This window comes from Panthera pardus, unplaced genomic scaffold (assembly GCF_024362965.1).
Source record: "Panthera pardus isolate Hobbes unplaced genomic scaffold, ASM2436296v1 HiC_scaffold_8, whole genome shotgun sequence".
NCBI lineage: Eukaryota > Metazoa > Chordata > Mammalia > Carnivora > Felidae > Panthera > Panthera pardus.
In genome coordinates, this window is record NW_026527013.1 from 84,831,589 (window position 1) to 84,857,859 (window position 26,271).

A 26,271-nucleotide genomic window follows, 5' to 3' on the forward strand; every position below is an offset into this window, starting at 1 on the left:
TGCACCCCAATGATTATAGAAGCACTATCGACAATAGCCAAAGTATGGAAAAGTTCAAATATTCATCAATGGGTGAATGGATAAAGAAGATGTGGTGTATGGATACACACACACACACACACACACACACACACACACACACAATGGAGTATTACTTGGCAATTGAAAAGAATGAGATCTTGCCATGTGCTACTATGTGGAGGGAGCTGGAAGATATTATGCTAAGCGAAACTAACCAGTCAGAGAAAGACATATATCATACGACTTCACTCATAGGAGGAATTTAAGACAAAACAGATAAACATAAGGGAAGGGAAGCAAAAATAATACAAAAACAAGGAGGGGGACAAAAGAGAAGAGACTCTTAAATACAGAGAATAAATTGAAGATTGTTGGAGGGATTGTGTAAGGGGATTGGCTAAATGGCTAAGGGGCATAAGGAAGGACATTCGTTGGGATGAGCACTGGGTGTTATACATACGGGATAAATCACTGGAATCTACCCCTGAAATCATTATAGCACTATGTGCTCACTAACTTGGATATAAATTAAAAACAAAAATAATAATAATAATAAAAAGAAAGAAAAGTTGAAGACATTCTTGGGGAATTCAACATATTTTATTTTGCCAGGCAAATGATGTCTTCAATATCCAATTAAATATTAAGGTACTAACTACATTTCATTTGTTTTCTCACAGAGTGAACATTCACCGTAATGACAGTTTCATCATGCTAAAATCTATTCACAAACCTACACTTTGAAAAAAGTGCATTCCTAGGAAATTTTATGTACAATACAAATGGAAAACATATTAAATCACTGAAATGTCAAACTACACAAAATAATACTAATTAACCACCAATATTCAGTATATGTTGACAATATTTTTTGAGAAATTTTTCTTTACATTTGGCAGTTATGTTCAAGATTTTCTATAATTTTAAAAGTAATAAAAGTATATACAATTGAATAATGCTCAAAGGAGAAGGTATTAAATAGCACAAATAATATTACAAAACTAAACACCCTTATTGTCTATCATTCTGGTTTTACACTAAGCAAGGGGACCTGTGTAGTTACCCTATCTTCTGACTCTAAAACAATTTTACTTTAACTCTGTACATAGAATAGAATGGTCACAAACATTGAAGATGGATTTGGCTTTCCACTGATGTGCATTTCTATTTTTGCACATAGAGAAGAAATAAAGAAGTTTAGTTATATTCTTTAAGCAGGCAAAATATCTGTATAATAAACTGTTTTAGTGAGTACTTTAGAATCATACACATTTGGAAAATAGCTTTTGTTTATTAGCTTATTTTTGAATGAACATTATTTATGTTGTGTATTTTAACTGCAGTGTTTGCCCTCACTGGGGCCTCCTCTTATATAATATCATAATTTACCACCACTTAAATAAGAAATCAGAAATCTTAAATAAGAAATCAGAAATCTTAAATCTTCTTAGATTCTGATCAATGATCACATTCATTTGGACAATGATTTAGCTCAAGCTTTTATACTGTGGCATTTAAAAAGGTGATAAATCTACCTTAACTTCTTTGTGGACTATAAACTATACCTATAATTTTGTACTAGATTTTGAAAAGATATATGATGCAATTTCTATTTGCACCTGGAAACATGACCATTTCTTGAAAAGTAAATAAAATAAAAAAGCAAAAGTTGTGTTTTTAAAGGAAATATAACAATAGAAAGACATTTCTCATATTTCTCCCATTTAATTGCTATTTGGAGTAAAACGTTCAAAAATAAATTATTCTAATGAAAGGATCCAAACTTACAAATAGAAGAAAGTTATTTTACTCATTATAGAACTTATCATATTTGTATTTATATACCAGTGTGCATAAGTACCAGCATTCTTTTAAAAGAAAGTATGTCTATTTTTGTTCATATTTGAATTTTTTTCATTTCTCCACAAAATGAGCACCTCTTCAGCACACATTAAATATCATTTAAAAAGAAAATGAATTGGTGACTTAAAATCTGTATGATATCTAAGGTTGGCAAACCAAAAAAATGTGAGAGTTAATTATTGAAATTAATCACTGATGTTAAAAATTAGTTATATTTTTTATAAACAGCTCTTAATAAAATTACATTCCTTACTTTATTTTTCCCCATTTGAGTTTCACCTCTCATATACAAGTTTGATATTTCATTTTTTCTTCTTATATTGTTTACTTTGCCATGCAGACTAGAAAGTTAGAACAAATACAGTAATTAATTAAGCAGTGTGAGATTATATTCTCTGAGTCTAAAATAACTTAAATAACTTCCAAAAAAAGTGCTTTCGTTTGGAAGGTAATAGCATAAGAATATAAACTTAAATGCTTCACTGACATAACTCCAATCAAAGATGTTTATGGTGAGGGTCATTTATTTTATCTTCCTAAAACAAGAAAAAAACCCAAAGATCAATAACAGGTATCAGCAACTGACCATTTTCACAATAATAAAAAAAAATTAATATATTTCACTGGAAAAAAAATAAACTGTTCATTGTTTTATTTATGAATCACTCACGTTTTATACAATTTTTAGATGCTTTCTTCCTTGACTTGTATCTATTCAATATTTCTTTTGAGAGCTACTCTATCACATGTATTTATACCACTTTTACAATGTAAAAGTTTTAAATGTGGCATTTGTGCTCATATTTAAAATCAGTGACAATTCCAAATCTAAACCGTTAATGCAAGGAAGGAAAATCACAGGGTTATGGCCCTCATTCAATTAAGGGATGTAAGAATTTTAGTTTTATAGCCGCCATATCGATTTTGAAGAAAAAGTAAATAAAGATATAAATAAAATCTAGGTTAACTTAAATATTTATATGCACCATGAGGACCATGACATGTCTAGTGCTAGTCAATATCATACAAGAAAATGCATGCTCATTTCAGTTCATGTAATATTCACTTTGGGAGTGAGTAACCACATTTATCAGGAATTTCCCATGGGTTAAAACACAAGGTTGTTTGCTCAAAATTTGATCACTGAAGACAGACCATTCTTTACTGGAAGCATAAGCCCCAAGTAAGAGAACATTATGACTCTGGCAACTGATTCCTCCTGTTTCTACTTTTCCGGCTATTGATGAGAGCTTTTAACTTGCCGTAGTCCCCTCTTATCTTCTGGGATTCTTCTCCATGTTGATGTTGCTGCCGAGTGTCTTTGCAGTACTGATTAATCATCTGCATTTCTGAGTGGCTGAATGCCCCCATGATGTCCTTTGGGTGGAAGGGTAAAGCTCTCACAGAGCTGGCCCAGGTCCATGGGGACCATTTGTCTGTCACAACAGCCACCATTTCAGAATCTAAAACTTTGAAGTTGATCTTGGCTATTGTCTGCTTGAAGCTGTTTTCTGTTGCAATGCAGTGATATAGTCCTTGGTCAGAATCCTGAACAGAGCGGATTAGAAGTCCTTGTGAAGTGGCTATGATACGTTCATTCAGCTTGACCTAAAAGAGAGATTCATCAAAGATTCAAACCCAACTCTGTGTCTTCTAAAAAGATATGATCAACATATACAGAGTATCACTGAACTTCCAAATTTGGCAAAAGCATCTAGTACTGATCAGCTCACTTCTTAGTGAACATAAAGTTTTGGTCAGTTCCACTGCCTGTTTTGCCCAGGAGATGTTGTCTTAAGAGCATTGAATCTATTAAAATCTATTAAAGACAGGATGAAGTTATCACCCACATTGCCAAAAATAGCTTAAAGTTCATTCCCTTTGGATGGAAGTAGTTTCTCCACCAATAAGCACAGAGTTTTGGTTGCTTTGGGAATATGAATCACAGTCAACCTATATACACAAAATTCACAGATAATTTAAAATATCTATTTCATCCTGGAATTCCTGTCTTTAATTGCAACAAAATACTCTCTTCGTAGTAAAATCATTAAGCCACAGTTAAATGGTTGAATTTTTATCATTTTTTAATGAATGAATGAATATTCTCCTAAGTAAAAACTGAAACAATTCATTACTTTATTAAAGCAGTAAGATGACTCAAAAAAAAAAAAAATCATGTAAGCAGAGACTGAGTTTTGAATACTATCGAGGCTTTTTCTAATTATCCCAAACTAAAGAATGACTAAAAATAAGATGAAATGCCATCATCTTCTAAGTCTTCTAAGTAGTTTTACTTGCCAAGGAAAGATAATACAAAGCTATGAGGTAATATTTAATTATAGGCTTGCCCTAGAAAAACTATTATTTGCTGAATATTAGTTAAATGCATGAAATCATCTTTCTTAAAGTTCTAGCTATAGTATTGCCAACAAACAGACTAAAAACTTAAGTGGTAAGAAGTTCTTTGACATGCATACTCGAGAATGTTCTTTCACTGAGGGAAAAAACAAAAACAAAAACAAAAAAAACACCCCTGACCGAAATAAAAATAAAGGAATGCATGTACAATGCTTTTTTAAATGGTAAATTTCTGTGTAAATAGGTATTTTATTATCAACGAAATAAAAATCAAACATAGATTGTTTTAGATAAAAGGTAAGCTTCACACAAAAGCACAAAAAGGCAAAGTATACAAGTGAAATACAGATAATAGAACAGACCTAGAAGAGGGAGGCCAGGAAGAAGGACTGAAATATATAAACTGAAGTTTTGATATTAATTTAATTTTTAAAGTTTAAGTGTGTCCCCAAAATAGTTTCAATCATGTAGAAATGCATTCGAAAAAAAGAGAGAAAGCCTTTTATGTTTGTGCAAAATTAGGAAAAATTGTGGACGCCAATTTGATAAAATCATATAGCATGTATATAAAATGTGATGCAGAAACTTCTTTTCTAGGAATTTATTCCAGAAGATACAGTCACAAGTATGCAAGTATTCATGTAAATGATGTTTGATAAGAAGAAAAACAATAACCTAAGCAGTAGATGGCTTTAAAAAAAACCTTAAGATATATTCATATAGTGGAACACTATGTGGCTAGGAAAAATAAGTTAGCTGCATATGTACTTACTGATATTAAAGTGGGTGAGTGTACATCAGAGAGAGAGAGAGAGACAAAGAGAATGATAAAAATAGGAAAATTATGGGGAATATTTGGAGGAATACATTATGATTGAATATATAATTCCTAGTAGCTTTATACTTTGGGGAATTGTGAATAAATATTGAAGTGAAGGGGAAGAGGACTTTTAGTGATCATTTTATGCTATTCAGTATGAACTATGTACATTTTCTCCATGAGCTTTTATCATTTGTCTTACATTTAAAAAAATTTTTTTAATGTTTATTTTTGAGAGAGAGAGAGATACAGAGTGTGAGTTGGGGAGGGGCAGAGAAAGAGAGGGAGACACAGAATCTGAAACAGGCTCCAAGCTTTGAGCTGTCAACACAAAGCCCAATGTGGGGCTCGAACTCAGGAACAGCAAGATCATGACATAGACCGAAGCTGGACGCTTAAACAACTGAGCCACCCAGGTGCCCCCGTCTACATTATTTTTAAAAAATTCAATATTTACATATTAACATGAGAAATAAGCACCTTTTTGCCTAAACTACTAAGAAAGAATTAGGATAAATTTAATAAGACAGTAATAGTTTGCTTAGCCAAAGTAAGGAGTAGAATTGTGCTCTATAAATTCTAGATAAAATAGATTTGCATAATTATATTATAGTTAATGTTTTCCTAGTCTTACAGCAATCTTATGCTTTTATGATTTGAAGAAAAAGCAAGATAGTAATAACTGAGTCCCTACATTCTTGGGCATTCTGAAATAAAATATCAGAAATATCACAAAAGAGATTCAATCATTAAATCTAGAACTCGATCCACTATTAATTGCATTCATTATTTCTGTGGCATGTATTCAAGCTTGTATGTACTCGTTTTCTTTAAATAATACAAATTATATTCACTGATTGTATATGATTCTATTTAACTTTTTAATATTTTTTAAGTTTAATTATTTTTGAGAGAGAGAGAGCACACGCATGTTCAAATTGGGAAGGGGCAGAGAGAGAGGGAGAGAAAGAATACCAAGCAGGTTCTGTGCTCAGCATGAGCCTGATGTGGGGCTCAATCCCATGACCCAAACCGTGAGATCATGACCTGAGCCAAAATCAAGAGCTGCATGCTTAATCAACTGAGCCACCTAGATGTCCCTCTATTTAACTTTTTAGTGAATTAAAGAAAAACATTTTATTCATGTAAGGTAATCCCTGTTTGAGTTGTAGATTTCCAATTCACATATATACACACAGACCTTCTCAAGAAGGACTGTCCATGAATACATGCCATGCTTTAGCCTAAGAACTTCATTTCTGTACAATAATCATCACCACACATTATGACTTCTATCTCAGCTTATGTTGTAAGACAATTATTATCACCTATATCCACTCAAAAGAATTTAAAATTAACTAGTCTGTAGAAATTTCAAGTCCTTTTTGATGACAGATTTTTGTAGCAAAGTAAACAGATCTTAAACAATATTTTTATTAATAATAATGTCTAAAAAGATTTTTTTAGTATCATAGAATTCTGGGGCAAGAAGAGGTCCTAACGTTCATCTAGCTCCTCTTTCCTCCAGATGGTTAAAAAAAATAATCTTTTTTTTTTTTTTTTTTTTTTTTTTTGAGAGAGAGAGCTCGTTCCTGAGTGGGGGCAGAGGCAGCAGGAGAGGGAGAGAGAATCTTAAGTAGTCTGCATACCCAGCACAGGGCCCAACAAGGGGCTCAGCCTCAGGACTGTGAGATCATGACCGGAGCCCAAATCAAGAGTTGGATGCTCAACCAACCGAGCCATCCATGTGTCTCAGTTAAATCTCTTTTTTTTTTTTTAATTTTTTTTTTTAACATTTATTTATTTTTGAGACAGAGAGAGACAGAGCATGAATGGGGGAGGGGCAGAGAGAGAGGGAGACACAGAATCGGAAGCAGGCTCCAGGCTCTGAGCCATCAGCCCAGAGCCTGACGCGGGGCTCGAACTCACGGACCGCGAGATCATGACCTGAGCTGAAGTCGGACGCTCAACCGACTGAGCCACCCAGGCGCCCCTCAGTTAAATCTCTTCTTATGCAAGTGTTCATCAGCCTGTGGTTTAATATCCCATAGACATGGACGCACAATGACTAAACTGCTCCTACTGTCTTTGGACAGGCAGGCATGAGTTGTAAAGTATTCCCCATATGGAGCCAACATCTATTTCAGTAACTCTGATGCAGTGCCTGGTTCTATAGCTTTGGATTGTGTCCCTTCTACATAGTCCTAATTAACTTAATATGTAGTACTTAAACTGTCCACAACAGAATACACCCAAATGGGGAAGGCTCCATTTTCCCCTTTGCTCCATCAGACTTTATGAACACTGCTAAAAACATGACATTTTAGACTACCCAAAGGCTTTATATATACATATATTTTTTTCTTCTTCTTCCTCTTATTTGTCAGTACAACATGACATGAGTATTATGGGACTTCATTATTTATAATATTTCACCCTATGCTGTTTTACAATGTTTCCCTTCTAAAACAGCTCTTTAAGATCAGTGAAAAGTTAATGTCAGTGTCCTTTTATTTGAAAAAACTGCTTTTTCCATATCACTAAATAAAGGCAGTGCTCCCATAAACAATGGTTCCATACATTACCTAACCAAAATCATAGAGTTATGGATAATAAAGCAAAGGAAATAGGTTACTGCACGGCAGAAAAATGCTTCTTACCATAAAAGTTATAGTTTAGTGAAATTTCTTGCTAAGGAAATTTGAATTTTTTTAAAGCTCCCTTTTATCTTGTGAATCACACAAAGGTGCTGCTGAGTGAGAACTTGGCTTCTGGTTTTGCACACATCTTGTTTCTTTTACAAATGCTTCCTCCTATCACTACCCCCGTCTTGAGTGCAGGCAGCAAGGATTTCTAATTAATTCATCAACTCTACAGACAAAGGATTTTAAAGGAAGTGGCACTTGTCATCCTGAGGACATAAAAGGATGTTCATATGCCTTTTCTTTTTCATTTGATCTGAACTTCACTAAGGGGTGGTGATTTAATGTCTTTCCAAAGCCCTGACTGATTGCTGTAGTGCTGCCTTACTCACCTCTTTCCTCCTGTCTTTGTCTTTCTGTAACAGCCACTTGATAGATGCCTGTGGAGACTTAGGGGCACACTCAAGGAAAGTGGTGTTATTTTTTACTCCATACTGAACAATTTCAGCTGCATTTCTATATGCTGAAAAGCAAAAATGAAAGGAGAAAGACAGGGAATAGAATTCAGAGCATATTCTCCTATATGAAAGTTTATTTCTCTATACAATTGTGATCATCTATAGAAACCACCAAAAGGCAATTTTTAATCATTGAACAAGCAGACTATTATACATTGTTTACCTGCTGTGTTTAGCCTAAAAGGAAGGACAAAAAGACATGGGGGCATTGATGTTTATTCAAGAATTACTTGATACCAAGGAATGTCCTTCATATCACTTTGAACTTTTAATTATTACAATATACTTATGAATTCAGTTTTCTCAGTTTTTCATAGCTGAGAAAACCAAAGCTGTGAATTATTAGGAAACACATCTTACTTAAAGAGTTAGTAAGTGCCAGGCATTATTAAAGCCAGTTTCATCCATACTCAATGTAGTATAGATGAAATTCAGAAGCTTCAGGAAAAGTCAGAAAGCAAAGAGTGTCTACAATGGGAAGTGGTGATTAAAGACACAATCTTTGTATTCAGATGTATTGGAAGCAAAATTCTGACTTCAATGATGCTGGGTGTGTAACCTTACACAAGTTACTTGACCTTTCTGTGCCTCAGCTTTACTTGGCTCTAAAACATGGATTATGTTTTCAAATAGGTTCTTTACTGAAATTCTTAATTTAGGAAGACCAATAAGTATAATCATGTGGTAGCTTAGCCATAAACAGAATCCTCATTCATAAAACAAGGATAATTATAGAACTGTAGTACAGTTTCATAAGCATTAAGTGAGATAGTCCATTAAAAAGCACTTAACTCAAGTTCTGACACAAAGCCAACATAGATGTTCGTTCATCGTGACCCCTAGTGACAGACAGTTCTAACACTAGAGCGAATACTATTAGTACAACTGGCACAAGTATTTATAAAATAGTATACAGAGAAATGATAACTTGGATGTATTCCCTTAGATGTATGGAACAACCAAGCAAAATGTGTCATAATTTTCTCCTTATACTTAGTGTAGTTAGTAATGTCATTTTTTTACTAAAGAAAGGCCCACACTCAAAAATATTAGCAATAGGAATCTTGGTGTGAATTGTTAGCAAGAGTGTGTCTGCAGCACCTGCATGAACTAAGAAGAGCTCTGTCTGAAGATACTTCACTCAAGGGATTGATGTGGAGCTGGGAGAAAGTATACTGGGGAAAGTATAATAATACGGGATCTACATGTGAGGATCAGAGAAAAACGGGTTAGATTGCTGTAAGACATAAGACAGGACCGCCAAAAGTACTGGAATGGTTATAAACTGTAAAACCAAGGCACTGTAGTATACCCATGAAAACAGCAGGATATTCACATAGTCCAAAGTGGAAGCAATCCAAGTGTCTAGCGATAGATGAGTGAATGAACAAAATGTGATACATGCATACAATAGAAGACTTTTCCATTTCCAACAGAAAGAAATTCTGACACATGTCAACAACATGAATGAACCCTGAAGAACCGAAATAAGCCAGTTACAAAACGAAGAATATTTTGTGATCCCACTTATATAGGGGTATCTAGAATAGTCAAATTCATAAAGACAGAAAATAGCATGGGAGCTTCCAGAGGCTGGGGCAGGGGGAACAGGGAGTTAGTATTTAACAGGTATAGAGTTTCACTTGGGAAAGATGAAAAAGTTCTAGAGATGAGTTGGTTGTACAACAATGTGAATGTACTTGATACCACAGATCTGTACATTTTAAAATGGTTAAAATGGTAAATTTTATGTTGTTTCTATTTACCACAATAACAAACAAACAGGGCACTATTCTATTTGTTCTTCAGTGGTAAAGTTTTTAGAGCAATTTTTTTTTCTTGAGAAAGAAGGTAACAGCTTTGTTTCTTCAGAAAGAAAATAATAGCTAGGAAAATCTGTAACTGATATCTATGTGAAAGACCTACCAACTAACATACCCAAGGTGTCTGTGTCCATGGACATTTGTCTTTTTTACTATACATACAAATGACATTTGATTTTTAATTTCCGTATCTGAACACCAAGAATCTTCATAGTGAATCTTTCCTTAAAATGTGAGATCTGAATTTATTATGAAGGTTCCCTCACTGAAATGTGATACAGAGTTTTGCTGCTGTTTACCAAAATTGACCATTGCTCACTTTTAATACCTTTTAGATTAAATCCTCTACATTGAGTCAATGGATTTCCATGTCTCACATCTTGTCTTCGGCTCCTCCTGTAAGTGCAGAGACATATATAAAACTGACTTAGAATTAACATTGCTGATTACACCACACTTAAAAGATTGCATGTTTAATTTCACAGTATTTTAATTGCCTAAACTTTCATAAAGAAAACAGGTCTGATTATCTAATACAGCTACTTCACATTTCTTGTTCAACACTTCCATGACAGGATGGGTACTTAACCCTTTTTTCATTCGGAATTAATTCTGTCCCTCCCCATCTAGGAAGAGTGAGAAGATGGCTATGAAACCCTTATTATTTGCACTTCCTGGGTAAATGTTAGATTCCAAATTAATAGTGTAAATTTTAATTTAGGGACATTCAGCCAAAATTTTCTAAGATGAAACTTCTAATATATAAATTCACTGGCATCTTCTTTCTTGTAATTTTTTTCTTAAATGAACATAGCTTTCTTAGAAGAGTCAACACTTTCTAATACTTTTAAGATATTTTAAAACTTTTCTGAAATAAGTGATAGAACATGCACATTTAGTGTAAAATTAAGCAAAATTGTTCATTTACTAGAATAAGAATTTTCCTTCAAATTTTCACTTTGAAAAATGCCAAGTCAACAGAAAAGTGGTGAGTACAATGAACACTGATAGAGACATGAATAGTTATACTTTGCCACATTTATTTTTTTCTATCATATGCAAGTACTGTGTTGTGTATTGTGTATATATTATTTATGCACATATATGAAAACCTTTAGAAAATAAGTTTGCACACATGATAATACTTCACTCTTAAATACTTTGGCATGCATCTTATAATCACTTATAACAACAGTAGATTACTCGATAATATCATACAATACACATTTTATAGTAAAATTTCCGTAATTGTCTCCAAAGTATCCCTTATGGATTTTTTTTTATTCATGATCCAAAGTTCACTCATTGCATTTTAGTTGTTATGTATCATCAGTTTAAGCATTTCCAAATTTAGGTACATTCTTTCTAAACTGGTTATTATTTAAAGCAAAGTTTTAAATTATTTCAATACTAATTAATTTCCTGAGTCTATAAATTATATATTTTTAATAAAATTATATTTAATAAAAATGTAATAAATCTATCTATCCACATATAATTCCAATTGTATCACATAGTGAAACAAACCAAAATAGAGCAACTGATATTCTCTTAGCAATAAATCATGGGATGAAGATTGCTATAAGAGAGTAGGAAAGGAACCTCTCTTTAAATATTAGGAATACAGGGATAAACTGATTGTTTACTATCAAGGCTGAGAAATATATATAAACAAGCATATTACTTAATTGGGTTAGCTGTTAAGTCTCTCTTAACATTTTTAACCTTAAAGGTAAATTAAATATTCAGTTAAAGAGCAGACATATTAAAATCACACAGGGATTACCAAATTCACAAAGTGAGACTAATCTCAAAGTCATTGATAGTGAAAAAAATCATTTTAAGGTTACAGCAAATCGTAGCTTGTAGATTTAATGGATTATATACATCTATTTATGGATATATAGCTATAACATTTTGTGTCATTTATGCATTCTTTTTCTAAAAAAGTCATAATCCTTATTTAATTTTATATTTCTAATACAACCACATACACACAAACTAGTAAAAGTCACTCTTGTCTCAGCAAATACAATTAATGCTGTACTCTAGAATAGCTCCTATATCAGCTTTTTATTGCATTGCATTTGCTATATTTCTAAGTCACTGCATTTTTACTTGTGAGTGCACTATATTATATGAGCACCATGTGAGAGTTCTTATTGCTGAAAAAGTGATTTTCAGCCATCTAGAGAAGCAATATCATTCACAATGGTTAAAATGATTGTCCTGTGACTAGCACTATGTTATGGTTTACATAGCTGGACAACCTGAATTTATGGTATCACATAGCTTCCAGACATTCCAATACAGAAAAGCATTATTATGTCTTGGCTTAAATGATGAGATCAGCAAGACAGCTATCTGAGATTTTTTTGTATTTGTAGATTCCCTTTAGGGCATTCATTCAGCATTGCAAAAGCATGCTGGTAGGCAGAGTAATATTATACTGCATGTAGGATTTGGGATTTGGGCTCAAGTTACCCATGTTTTCTCCCTCAGAGTCTAATCCTTTGGATAAACAATGAAATCATTTTGTTCTTGTATATAAAACAGATAATTTACTTGAAGGCTGAACTGATTATCTTGTCTTAGAATAAAATTTCTTACTTGCATGTCTGAATCCAGAATAAATAACATATGGGATTAAATTGCAATATTTGATACAAATGCACAAATATTTAAAATACTTGAGAATGAAAAGGAAAATTGCTTGTATTGTTTGCTAGGAGCAAACTTTTAAAAACGAGAAACTACTGAGCCAATAATAGTTAATAACTTTATTATATCAAAGTATAAACACTGATTTCTAAATATCACTGTACTTGTTTCTATACAAAAGACACGTTTTTGATTTTCATTCCTATGAATTTCTCCATGGTATGTTTGTGTACCAGATAGATAGACAATACAATTGCAATAAAACCAGGTAAGTTAACACTATTAAAGAAAATGAATATGGAAAATACAAGTGATCATTTTTATTATTACTATTAATCACTAAAAATAGATGAGAATTTAGGAAATACTTGATTCAGCAAACATGGTTTGCATTCACTATGATATACGCTTAACTAAGTTTTAAAATAATTTGGAGAACTTCAATAATATGGATATTTTTAATAAAACTTTCAGTGTGCTAGCCAAAGATGGGTATGAATATGTCAAAGAATAAGATATATATAGATATAGATAGATAGATAGATAGATAGATAGATAGATAGATAATAGATAGGTAGTTAGATGATAGAGATGAAACTTTTTCAGCTTTTTGTGACAGAATTAAGACACTGCTAGAGATTCAGCTCTTTAAGGATTACTACTTCCTCTTTCAACCCATAATACATGTTTTCCCCCTTTTCTTGTAGTTGTTTTAAATTGAGAAATAATTGATATATATTATATTAGTTGCAGGTGTACAATATAATGATTGGCTATGAGTATACGCAATGTCCACAATAAATCTAGATAACATCTGTCACCATACACAGTCACAAAATTTTTTTGCAATGCAAATTTTTAAGATATACTCTCTTATCAACTTTCAAATAGGCAATACAGAATTACTAACTATAATCACCATGCTGTACATTACATCCCCATAACTTAATTATTTTATTATTGGAAGTTTGTGTCTTTTGAACCCCTTTGTTCATTTCTCCCATCCCCTACCCCACCGTTAGCAACCACCAATCTATTATCTATGTCCATGAACTTGGTGTGTTGTTTTTAAAATTCCACATACAAGTGAGATCATACAGTATTTGTCTTTCTCTGTCTGACTTATTTCACTTAGCATATGGATGGTCCTGAAGGTCCATCCATGTCATAAATTGCCAAGATTTCATTATATCTCATGGCTGAATAGTATTCCAGTAGGGTGTGTGTGTGTGCATGTGTGTGTGTGTGCGGGTGTGCACCACATCTTTACTCACTCATCCATTGAGGAACACTTTGGTTGTTTCCATGCGATGGGGTGCACATATCTTTTTGAATTAGTGGAGTTTTATCTTCAGGTAAATACCCAGAAGTGGAATTGCTGGATCATATGGTAGTTCTAGATTTAATTTTTTGAGGAACCTCCATACCATTTTCCATAGTGGCTACACTAGTTTACATTCCCAACAAAACTTTCTTCCACATCCTCTCCAACACTTGTTATTTATTGTCTTTTTGATAATAGCCATTCTAACAGGAGTGAGTGAGTTGATATCTCCTTGTGGTTTTCATTTGCATTTCCCGGATGATTAGTGACACTGAACAACTTTTCATGACATGTTGGCAATCTGTATGTCTTCTTTGGAAAAATGCCTATTCAGATCTGTCCACTTTTTTAATTAAATTGTTTTTTTAAATTATTTTATTTTATTTCATTTTTTTGCTACGAAGTTGTATGAATTCTTTATGTATTTGGATATTAACCCTTATCTGGTCTATGGCTTGCAAATATTTTCTCCCATTCAGTAGGTTGCCTTTTCTTTTGGTGATGATGTCCTTTCTGTGTAGAAGTTTTTTACTTTGATATAGTCCCACTGGTTTATTTTTTCTTTTGTTCTCTTTGCTTTGGAGTCATATCTAAAAACTCATCCCTAAGACTTATATCAAGGAGCTTAATGCCTATCTTTTCTTCTAGGAGTTTTGTGGTTTTAGGTCTTATATTCAAGTCTTTAAATGATTTTGAATTAAATTTTGTCTATAGTGTAATATAGTATTCTAGTTTCATTCTTTTGTATGTAGCTGCTCAGTTTTCCCAACACCATTTATTGAAGAGACCGTCTTTCCCCATTGTATATTCTTCCCTTTTTTGTTGTAAATTAATTAACCATATATGTATGGATTTATTTCTGGGCTCTCTATTCTGCTCTATTCTATGTGTCTCTTTTTTATGACAATAGCATATTGTTTTGATTATTATAGCTTTGTAATCTAGTTTGAAGTCAAGAAACATGATGCGTCCAGCTTTGTTCTTCTTCCTCAATATTGCTTTGGGTATTTGGGTCTTTTGAGATTGCATACAAATTTTAGGATTATTCATTCTAATCTAGTGGAAAATGCCATTGGAATTTTGATAGGATTATACTGAATCAGCAGATTGCTTTGGGTAGAATGGCGGTTTTAATAATATTTATTCTACCAATCCATGAACATGAATTATCTTTCCATTTATTTGTGTCTTCAGTTTCTTTCATCAATGTCTTGTAGTCCAGCGTACAGGTCTTTCACCTCCTTGGTTAAATTTATTCCTAGGTATTTTATTCTTTTAATGCAATTGTAAATGGGAATGTTTTCTTAAATTCTCTTTCAGATAGCTCATTATTAATGTATAGAAATGCAACAGGTTTTTGAGTGTTGATTTTGTACCCTGCAACTTTACTGAATTCATTTATTAGTTCTAACAGCAAACCTATGATACATGGTTTCATATCAGGCATGATATTGTAACATTAAAAAATTGCAAGATAGTTCCAGCTCTTTCTTCATTAGAAGGAAATGATTAAGATCATGATTTGTGGTATTAGGATGACAATGTGAAATCTACCTTTAAACATACATCTTAGAAAAGATAACTGGGGTTGTAATTAGAGGGAGAATATGAGAACAAAACACAAATATGCAATGATAATCTATATATAGGATGGAATTTTACTTGAGAACTATTCTTTGTTAAATAAAAATGCTTCACCAAAGCCAAGGTCTGGAAATTATGCAGGGAAGGAGTGTAATCTCCAGTTCATTCACATTAGAGCCGAGAGGCTGGTATGCCTCAAGGACTATGGTAAGAATCACTTTGTAATCCTCACATCACTTTCATTCTTAGGAAGTGTGTTGCTTCTGGGACACCTGGTGGCTCAGTTGTTTGAGCATCCAATTCGTGGTTTCGGCTCAGGCCATGATCTTGTGGTTTGTGAGTTTGAGTCCTGCACTGGGCTCTGCGCTGATGGCATGGAGTCTGCTTGGGATTCTATCTCCCTCTGCCCCTCTCCCACTCGTTCTCTCTCTATCTCTTAAAATAAATAATAATAATGACAATAATGATAATAAAGAAAGTGTGTTGCTTCAGCTTCCTTTAGCACTAAATCTGTTTAATAGGTAGACGATTGTATTCTAGGGGTTAGACATGCTAATTTTTAGAACTCTTTGTCAAGAAAAATGTATTGTCCTACAAACAATTATGGTAATAATTTTTAAATATCACTGCTATCGTAATTGGGAGTGCAAAACAAGTTTGGTAAAAAAGAATACCAGCAATGGCTACAAATATCATTGATTTGAGATTACATGTGGAGTTTGCTTTCCTCATACTATGTGTTCAGTTTTAGATCTCTAGTCCAGTGCCAGCAGAAGATCTCAGGGTACTGAGGTTCTAAACTTCTATGTAGAAATCAAAAGACACCATAGACTTCCTGCCTAAATCTTAAAATGACACAGAAGAACATGGGTCTTTGAACACAGATACTAAAAAGTATTCGTTTGGGGCGCCTGGGTGGCTCAGTCGGTTGGGCGTCCGACTTCGGGTCAGGTCATGATCTCGCGCTCCGTGAGTTCGAGCTGCGTGTCGGGCTCTGTGCTGACAGCTCAGAGCCTGGAGCCTGTTTTGGATTCTGTGTCTCCCTCTCTCTGACCCTCCCCCATTCATGCTCTGTCTCTCTCTGTCTCAAAAATAAATAAACGTTTTAAAAAATTTTAAAAAAAAGTACTGGTTTAAAGAAAGGGGGTTCTCTTCACATTTCATGCCTTTAAATACAAAAGTCTTTCAAATTATCCATCCCAGGCCATGCCTGTGTACTCCAAATTCATATTATATGAGATTTAACATCTCATAGGCACTGCTAACATCATCTTTCTCTCCACATACCTGCTCCTTCCATAGTCTTCTCTTTCTCGGGAAACTACAACTGCATATGCTCAGTTCTGAGGACTTGGTTCATTCTTCAGTCCTCGCTTTCTCTAACATCCTACATATAATACACCAGCAGATGCTGTGAGCTCTATCCAGAATCAGACCACTTTGCCACCTCCACCTCTATCATCCCTGTGCGAGCCACCATTCTATCTTACCTGGATCCTAACGGTGCCCTAACTGCCTTGCAGCTTCTGTCTCCTCTCTCCCCATCCACTTCCTATCCCAGGGCTATAATCCAGCCAAACCCAACCAGATGATCTTTTCAAACCAAAAGTCAAAATAATATCATTCATGTGCTCAAAAGCCCTCAGTAGCTTTCTGTTTCACTCTAAACAAAAGCCTTCAATAACTTGATAAGTCCTAAGTCATCGTGCATTCTGGCCTCGTTTCTTCCTACCCTTCCTTTTTCTCATTCCACCATAGCCCCATTAGTTTCAGTGCTGTTTCTTGAACAATCTCGGTGCCCTCCAGCTTTAAGGATATGTAGTTCCTCTCCCTGGAATGCTATTCTCCCAGATAATGCCTTTGTGCCATTTTTTCTCACTTAAGTCCATCTTCAAACACCACACCTTCAGTGGGACCATCCATTTAATATTGCAACTCCCTGCTTCCCACATCCTCTGTCTCCCTTCTTTGCCCTTTTAAAATTCATAGACCTAAAAAAACAATTAAAAATTGAAAAAAATCATAGACCTTATCATTATTTGATACACTAGAGGGCTTCCTTATTTATTTATTTTCTGTCTTCCCCTCTAGAATTTATTATCCCTCAAGGCAGGAATTTTCATCTTTTTATTGTTCTTGTTTTTCACGTTGTATGCCTAGCTCTAGAACATTGCCTGGCAAATAACTGTTCCATGATACAAATTTGTTGAACTAATAAATAAAAGTATCAGTACAATCTTGACAGGCAGAAGTGCTAGGCTTCCTTTAATCTGTCAAGGTCTTTAAGGGCCTATATGTATAACAGCGAGTAAAGAAGCTATAAAACACCTTCACCCCAATGATTTTACTTGAAAATCATTAGGGCTTAAGGCTGGTCCTATTTGCTCTCTCCTGCTGACCCTAATTTTGTCAGGTTTTGGCCTTGCCACCCATCATGACCCACATCAAGAGATGACTGAAAATAGCTATGACCTTGGCTGACCCTAAATTATGCATATTCTTTGTTCTATAATCAGTGTCACTACTGGTGGTCCCTTCCAACTTAGTGCAAGTTGGTTCAGAGTTTCCTATCTGAGCTTTTGCTTGGATAAATGGCACTTAGCCTCACATTGCCTAACTCTGTCAATCTGACCAGCATCCATGCACTTACCCCTCTAAGAGGTAAACAGCATGGGCATCAAGGTTCTGAAAGCAATTCAGGGTAACCATGTTGGAGCAATGTTCCTGTTGCCAAAACTAAGAAAACGTTTGATTATAGAAATATTAAGTGCCACAGGAAACCCTAGGAAGGTGGAGTTTAATCATATACTGAAGCATATAAAAACTCAGGTAATGCAAAAATGTTACATGCTGTTTGAACTTTTTGATGGTCCACAGGATTGTGTAGCTACAGGAGCTTTAAGAGGAGAAATAAATTTTTCCAGAGAGATTTTTAAATACAGAGAACAAACTGAGGGTTGATGGGTGGGGGGGGGGGGGAGAGGAGAAAATGGGTGATGGGTATTGAGGAGGGCATGTCTTGGGATGAGTACTGGGTGTTATATGTAAGCGATGAATCATGGGAAGCTACCCTGAAGCTAACAGCACACTACCCTGAAGCTACCCTGAAGCTAACAGTATACACTGTATGTTAGCTAACTCGACAATAAATTATATTAAAAATAAAATAAAATAAAAACCAAAAAACCCCACAAAAGCGAAAGGACTGTATCCTCACATATCTGTGAAAATCTCAAGTTATAAAGCATAGGCATTTACTTTATTCATTGACTACACGTGATGCTGAACATAGCTACTATTTCTAATGCCATTGAAAAGAATACGTGTGGAGCATGACTCAATTGTCTGGGAACATCGTTTTTGATTCTCAGCTGAATGTTTGGGACTCACCGCTTCCCAGTTGGGTAGAATCTTGAGCAAGAATGGCCATCCCAGGCACAGTAAGGGTCCCTGGCCAGGCAGCAGTCAGCACAGGCTGTACCATAGATGTGGCAGCGATGCAGAGACACTTGGGAAACCCCTTCATTGGAGCTCACATACAACTGTTGCTATTAGAGGAAAGATTATGATTTATTTCAGATGTGGACATTAAAGAGGACTTTTAGCAGGAACACGTTATAATGTGTCTATACCAACTTAGATTCATTTTAAAATAGGCTAAAAATAAGAAGTGAAGTACAGAGGGTAGAAAGCCAAAATAAATAGAATTCTCCTATGTTAATATGCTTAGAACATTACCACTTTCCTGTTTAAAAAAAAAAAAAAAAAAGCTCAGAGCCCTATGTAGAATGGTAATACATTTTAGACATTGGGATTTACTGTTCTCTCAGATGTGAGCTAATATATTACAGATTTAAATTATGATGTTTGCTTTCTTTTTTGAGTGCACAGGCAGCTTTCTTTTTCTTCAAATATAGGAACCCATCACCTTGTAAATTTGAAAAAGTCAAGTCTAAAATAAAGGGTATTTTTAAGTTTAAGGAAAACAGTACACAGTATTAGATAAAATTAAAGAAAAACATGTTTCACATGCCTTTGAAAATAACATATTACTCATTAGAGGAATGTTAAATTATTTAGAAGAATATCAGCATTTATATTTAGATATGTCTTAACTTTTCTGTATGATCCAGTGATCTGCGGCACCCTAAGTCATAAATAAAGATTTCACTCTCCTTCATTTGTTCGATGTCAAGAGCTTCTTACGATGCTGCTCCAATTCTTTTATCTGTGCATAAATTAGTTCTCAGGAGTTGAAAGATTAAGTTTCTAACTCACACTTATTTTATAAGGAAGTGATATTGTATAATTCAAGCTAGAGAATCTCTAAGCTGGAACTTAAATATGTACATATATGCACATGTACACACACACACACACACACACACACACAGACATCTATACATATTTCACATATATACAACTTAAAATTTAAAATTTAAATTAACAGGGGCACCACTGATCCACTAGGTTCTGGAGCCACACTTCTGGGATTCAAATCCCAGTGCAACCACAAATACACTGTGAAACTTTTCTGAATCTCAGCTTCCTCTTCGATAAAACCGGGATAATACAGTACCTATACCACACAGTTTTTTTAAAGAACTAAATGTAAGGGCTAACTCCATATAAAATCCTTAGAATAGTGTCTGACTCCTAACCTCTCAATGAATGTTAAATAACATAGTAGAATAAACTGCCAGTTAACTATCATCTTACACTTTTTTAATTCTAATTAATAATTTGAATAAAATCTCAGTGTACTGTTCAATAAAAAATATTTTATTCAGATCAATTAATTTTTTAGAAATTGGGCTGCAAATGATTGATCCCTACTTGAGACAATCAAACTATAGGAAAACAATAGCATATTTTGACAATAATAATTTCTCTAAGAACATTTCAAATAAGAATTTATTGAGTACAGATATAGTGAATACATCAGCTGCATCAAAATATTTTAAGGAAACTGGTTTATTTCAGGAAATAATATGGGTAGTTTTATTCTAGAAATTATCATTTGTATTAATCCAACTATCTTGTGATATATGGAATGCAAGAATAAACTAGGGAATAAGGAAGCATAAAATAGAAAATAATATAATCTGAGCACTAGGGAAGGTACTAAATTCATGGTATTTAAATGTATATGAAATACCATCGATAATCTGTAATTCTTTCTCACTGAAAATTTAATGTCGTATTCAGTTGTGCAAATGAGTTCCCCAAAACTCAAATAATTACCATATCCTAAATCTAATGATTGAAAGAAACATTTTTAATTATCTGTAATATAAGATGTTGAAGACAGATATAATACTCAGTCTGTCCTGTGTGCATATGCGTGCTGCATATTGCAATTTAACGGAATGTATTGTGAACTATGAGTATACCAGCTGAATTTCAAGTTGTATTGTAACTTGTATTACTGTAATTGTATACTGAACTACTCTGCCACACAAATGGCTCTGTGTCCTTTTTGAATTTTATTCTGACACGTTCTCTTTTCATTAAGCTACTGTAAACAAAGGGCTTCCCTGCTGACTTCAAAGACAATTCTGACTTGGGATCAGCTCCCTAGGACATTGGGGAAAATGACGAATGGCTTCTTGTTACTTGGGAAAATGTTTGTTATGCACCACACAAACATTTTTACAGATGAGATCTTTAGCTCCATTGTACCCTATTTATTTTTCTTCATAAAATTGAGTCAAGTGAAAAGCGTACAAGACTGACTGTGGAATACTTCTTCATCTGTATCAGACCAAATAAGGTAAAGAACAGTAACGTTATGTCATCATTTCTGCTAACACTTAAAATCTTTATTCCATATTCCAAGAAAAATAGATCTCAGACTCTTTAAACAGTTACCAAAACCTGCTTTACTTTAGGCAATTTATATAAATTAACTCATTTGTGAGAAAAGCATTACCTTGTAGAGGCAGAAACTTGGGTCAGTGAAGTTTAATGATCTGTCCATAATTTATGGACAAGTTAGTATTCAAATGCATGTCAGTCCCACTCTGAAGCCTATTCCACTTTTGACTATATGACTCTGCCCCTTACAACTATCTTCAGAGAGAACACCTGTGCCTGGAGAAGTACGTGAGTCACACACGTAGAGATTGGGATAGGGCTTTTCCTTTTCATGGTCATTGTGCATTTGCATGTGCAGGCACGAAGTAGAAGATTAAACATTCCCGAAAATCACAGTCAAACATTTCTTCCTCTAAACCTGAATCCTTATATGGTTTAGATTTGAGACATTCAGATTTTTTAATGATATGTATAAACTCTAAAAAAAAAAATAGCACTTCCTTAGAAATAAGCATAAAAGAATGCATTGCACATTTCAAACATGTGATAGCAGCAGTGACTCAAAAGAGGATTGATTACTCATTCCAAGCCCCTGAGAATGTCTGTGATGTTATAGTAGCCCAAACATTATGCCGAGTTCTTCCTACAAAAAGATTACTTTTATTTTGGTTGGCTTCACACACTGTAATATTTGAGAATATAGGATATACAAAATGTTGGAATATCTTGCTGTGTATATTTATATGTTCTCCTCTGATGGGCTTTTATACAAAATAGACCTATTTTGTCTTCCATTAATGGCTTGTAAATGATGTACCAAAATTAAAGGTGATTCTGTGGTATCCTGTAAATGGTATTAGTTATTTTTCTAATACTAAAATTAATATTTTACAGAATATATTTTTCATCATAGTAAAGGTTTATAACATGCAAATAAAATAAAAACGGGGTTGTTTTTACCTTTTTGGATGAAATTTTCAGTGTTGTTATAGGACCATGATTCTGAAAATTAAAAAAAAAAAGGGGGGGTCAGCTGTTAAAATAATTCTTTAAAAATATTTACATTAAAAATGTTCTCCTTTCTTTTAAAATTCAAGAAATCATCATTTCTCTATATATGCATGTATACTTTCAAAGTTTAGCAACACTTGTCTATAAACTACATTTCCTTTGCTGGTGATAAAGATGGGTTGTGACACATATCTATGCTTAAACTAAAAAAAAAGTAGCAATTATAACACATGATCAACACAGTCATTAGAAAAGGAATAAAAATTTGAGAAATTTGAAAGAATTGAAAAAATTACATCTTGGAATATTGAACCCAATGAATAAAACTTAGGCTTGAATGGGGTGGGTAAGATGCTGTGGAATGGTACCCCATGTTATTCCTCCACAGCAGAGGCACTATCTGCATAAGATACTACCTTGCACCTGCCAGAGGTTGCTTTGGAAGGATGTATTAGAATGAATCATGCTTATTAATTCTTCTGTTCCAAACAAAGAAATATTGTTAGAAAATGTCCTCTTGATAAATGTGAATTAGTGAAAGTACCTAAGAATTTTCTGAAATAGTAATCCTTTTTGAAAGTCACTCTATTCATAAACTTTATTCTTAAACAAAATATACTTCCTTTCAAAATTAGACTTGCGATAACCTGATAAATATCTGTGAAGTTTCATTTGAATAGCTCCAGTGAGAGAAAGCACTCAAAATTAACTGTACCTACAATTATTTCGTTTCTAGAGGTATATGTTCTTACACATGTTCAAAAGAGAAAATGGTAATATATCTAAACATTCACTTGCCACAGGTTTTGATCATTGCATAGAAACACACACACGCATACAAACCATATTGCAATTTATATAAGTTAAGTTTGAGGAAGCTGGATGTATTTTCAGGAAATATTCTGGACAGAGGATTAAAAGAAGAAATTATGGTTCTGCACTCTATAAAATAAACAAAGGGTCTGGTTTTTAAAAGTTACATTGTGTTTTCTGCAATATATCAGGGTGACACTTAGCTAAGGAATTTGTTTCAGTTCAAATGCATTATTTCCTCACGTGCTAATCACACTATATCATACACACCCAGTTATTTTTACCTCACATCAGAAAATATGACACAAATACCATGTGGAAGACAGTAAGTAACTTGTATTTGGTAACTGTGTCTCTGTTTAGCCATATCAATCACTGGCATAGGGTTCCATAAGAAAGCTCAACATTTTTTAGTCTTGACTGACTCTATTTTTCCACTGAGAGTTTATTCTTCATGATAATAACACCAGCATAACTTATATAACAGACCATAAGTAGTTAGCACATGATCAGAATGACTCACATTTCTTTAAGAGCTTTCCATAACTTATATGTTTGGGTTTGTGTCAAACTCACTTAGTTAAAGTTTTCTGCTTATTAAAAACTGATATTTCAGAATTAAAAATGAAGCTCTGCAATAATAATAATTTTTTCTATCTTCAGGAAAATTCCAGAATAAAGTACTTTGCTATTTTGGCCAAGCCAAGTTGTCCTTATTGAATCGAATGAGGAAAACATATTTTATCTATAATGCAATTTTGGTTAATCTAGTGAAATGATCAATTCTTTTATCAAGCAAGGCATAGAAAAAGCACTTGAAGGTACATAGTTAACATTTGGTAAGCACAACATTAATGCGCTAATTATGAAGAACCTTATGCCAAAGTGAGTCTAGCATTAAAAATTGTAAATTTAATAACATTCTGGAAAAATTGCCAGAGTTCCTCAGATTTCATTTGATTATTTAAAAAAATGTTTTTCTTTAAATTTAAAATTTATTAGCATAACCCAAAAAAATGCATCTTGATCACTTACATGCTTATAAATTCAGTAATATATGTTCCCATATATTAATAAGTTAATATATTCTGAGTCTGCTCAACTAAGCAAAGCAACTTACTGACCCAGAAATAGCCTGCTCCTGGGAGTCCTACAGTGCTAATTTTACTGTTAAAGGCTGACTCTGGGGGCGCCTGGGTGGCTCAGTCGGTTGAGTGTCCGACTTCAGCTCAGGCCATGATCTCACAGTCCGTGAGTTCGAGCCCCGCATCGGGCTCTGTGCTGACAGCTCAGAGCCTGGAACCTGCTTCGGATTCTGTGTCTCCCTCTCTCTGACCCTCCCCCGTTCATGCTCTGTCTCTCTCTGTCTCAAAAATAAATAAATATTAAAAAAAAAATAAAGGCTGACTCTGGTCTTTTGATATCCATGGGCTTTTTTTTTTTTTTCCTTAATTGATTAATTTGGAAATAGTAGTCTGCAATAGGATTGATTCCATGGCAAAGTATCTTCGTAGTCCTAACAGATCCTCTCTGGCTGTGTTTCATCCATTTTTCCAAGTATTTATCAGATAAACCACTCGAACTTCAATGACTTTCATCTTAAGGAAGGAAGGGTGTGCAGAACACCACAAATCTGCTCTCCGGGATCACAGATACATAAAGAACAGGCACCTTTTTCTGAGCAGGTTATGTCTTTCAGGAATGAACTTCCTTCTGTGTGCCTTTTTATTGTTGCTGTATACTGTTTTTCTTTCTTTCTTTTTTTTTAAGCCCACATTTAAGAACAAAGAGAACAATAATGAAATCTCAAGTTCAGCAGAACATGAGTTTTGAGTGGTAAAGAGACAACATTTGTTTTATGTAACCAGAGTGACATCTGAATTGAAAGCAATAAAACAAGAGAAAGCAAAGTAGTTTTTCTTAAAATTCCTGGATAAAAAATTATGAGAAAGTTTATCTAACAATCAATAATGTAAAGCATTTAAGTTTCAGCGGCTTGTGAAGCAAATGATAAAAGCCCTTTCACGGCAAATCTTTTAGACCTTGACCACAAAAGCCCATTTATAAAAATAATGATGACCAAAATTCTTGGAGTCGTGATAATCACTGAAAAAAACTAATCTTTTAATGTTAAGATAACTTCTAATGCATAAAAAAAAACACTTCAGTAAAATATTTGCTCTATATTTCTCACTTTATCTAGCGTTTCCTACCCTCAAAAATTTATGACATTTATTTGATCTTTTATCAAGTATTTTTTCCTCCCAAGTGGCCCTAAGATGAAATAGTTCCATCCATCACGCATGTTCCGAGATTAACAAAAGAGATGTTCAAACCTTAAAGACTTCTAACTCCTCCAGAATGAGCTCACCCCTGGAAGAGCTATTAGCAGGGAGAACCACCACCTTCTGCACAGTGCCTCGATCTGAATCAAAGAAAAAAGAAAAAAAAAAAACAAACCTCAATGCGATGTAGGAAAGAAAGACATTTAAACACAAACCCACTGGCTTAGAATTTAGAATATTATTTATGTAATTAATTAGTCATCAAGAAAATACCATGTATATTCAACTATTACCATTTGCCACATTCTAATTTTATTCCAAATTTCATGTTTATTTTATTTTATTTTTTTCAAACTTCGTACGTTTAAATTGAGGTAATATATAATTCGACTGAACTAATAAGAACATCTTATATTTTGTACCTATTTGGTGCAGTCAGAACTATGAAAGAAGAGAATGTCTGAATGTCTTATAAACTCAAAAGTTCTGTTTCTGAACCAAGTGTGTATTCTTTAAATATTAATACATTATTGTAAGTTTGGCCCATAAGAATATTAGTTAAACCTCCAAACCAACGTCATAAAGTCACACTCCCAGGTTTTCATTAACACTGATACATAATGATTTGATTATCTGAGAAAAAAGATGAATTCACAAACGAATTTTTATAATTGTACTATAAGCACTAGCACTAGAAATTTACATTTGATCTGTGGCCATGAGAGATT

General features: G+C 33.8%; 1 protein-coding gene across 1 annotated transcript in view; it reads right to left on the reverse strand.

The window, feature by feature from the left end:
- Nucleotides 1-599: 599 nt before the first annotated feature.
- SEMA3C (semaphorin 3C) overlaps nucleotides 600-26,271 on the reverse strand; it is a 176,257-nt gene continuing 150,585 nt past the window's right edge. Inside the window, exons 13-18 of the mRNA XM_019451299.2 lie at nucleotides 25,595-25,683; nucleotides 22,395-22,436; nucleotides 19,008-19,165; nucleotides 10,377-10,444; nucleotides 8,100-8,230; nucleotides 600-3,492 (exon numbers count right to left, since the gene is read on the reverse strand). Of these exons, the coding sequence (XP_019306844.2) occupies nucleotides 3,079-3,492; nucleotides 8,100-8,230; nucleotides 10,377-10,444; nucleotides 19,008-19,165; nucleotides 22,395-22,436; nucleotides 25,595-25,683 (902 nt within the window). The 3' untranslated portion in view covers nucleotides 600-3,078. The remainder of the gene's footprint in view (nucleotides 3,493-8,099; nucleotides 8,231-10,376; nucleotides 10,445-19,007; nucleotides 19,166-22,394; nucleotides 22,437-25,594; nucleotides 25,684-26,271) is intronic.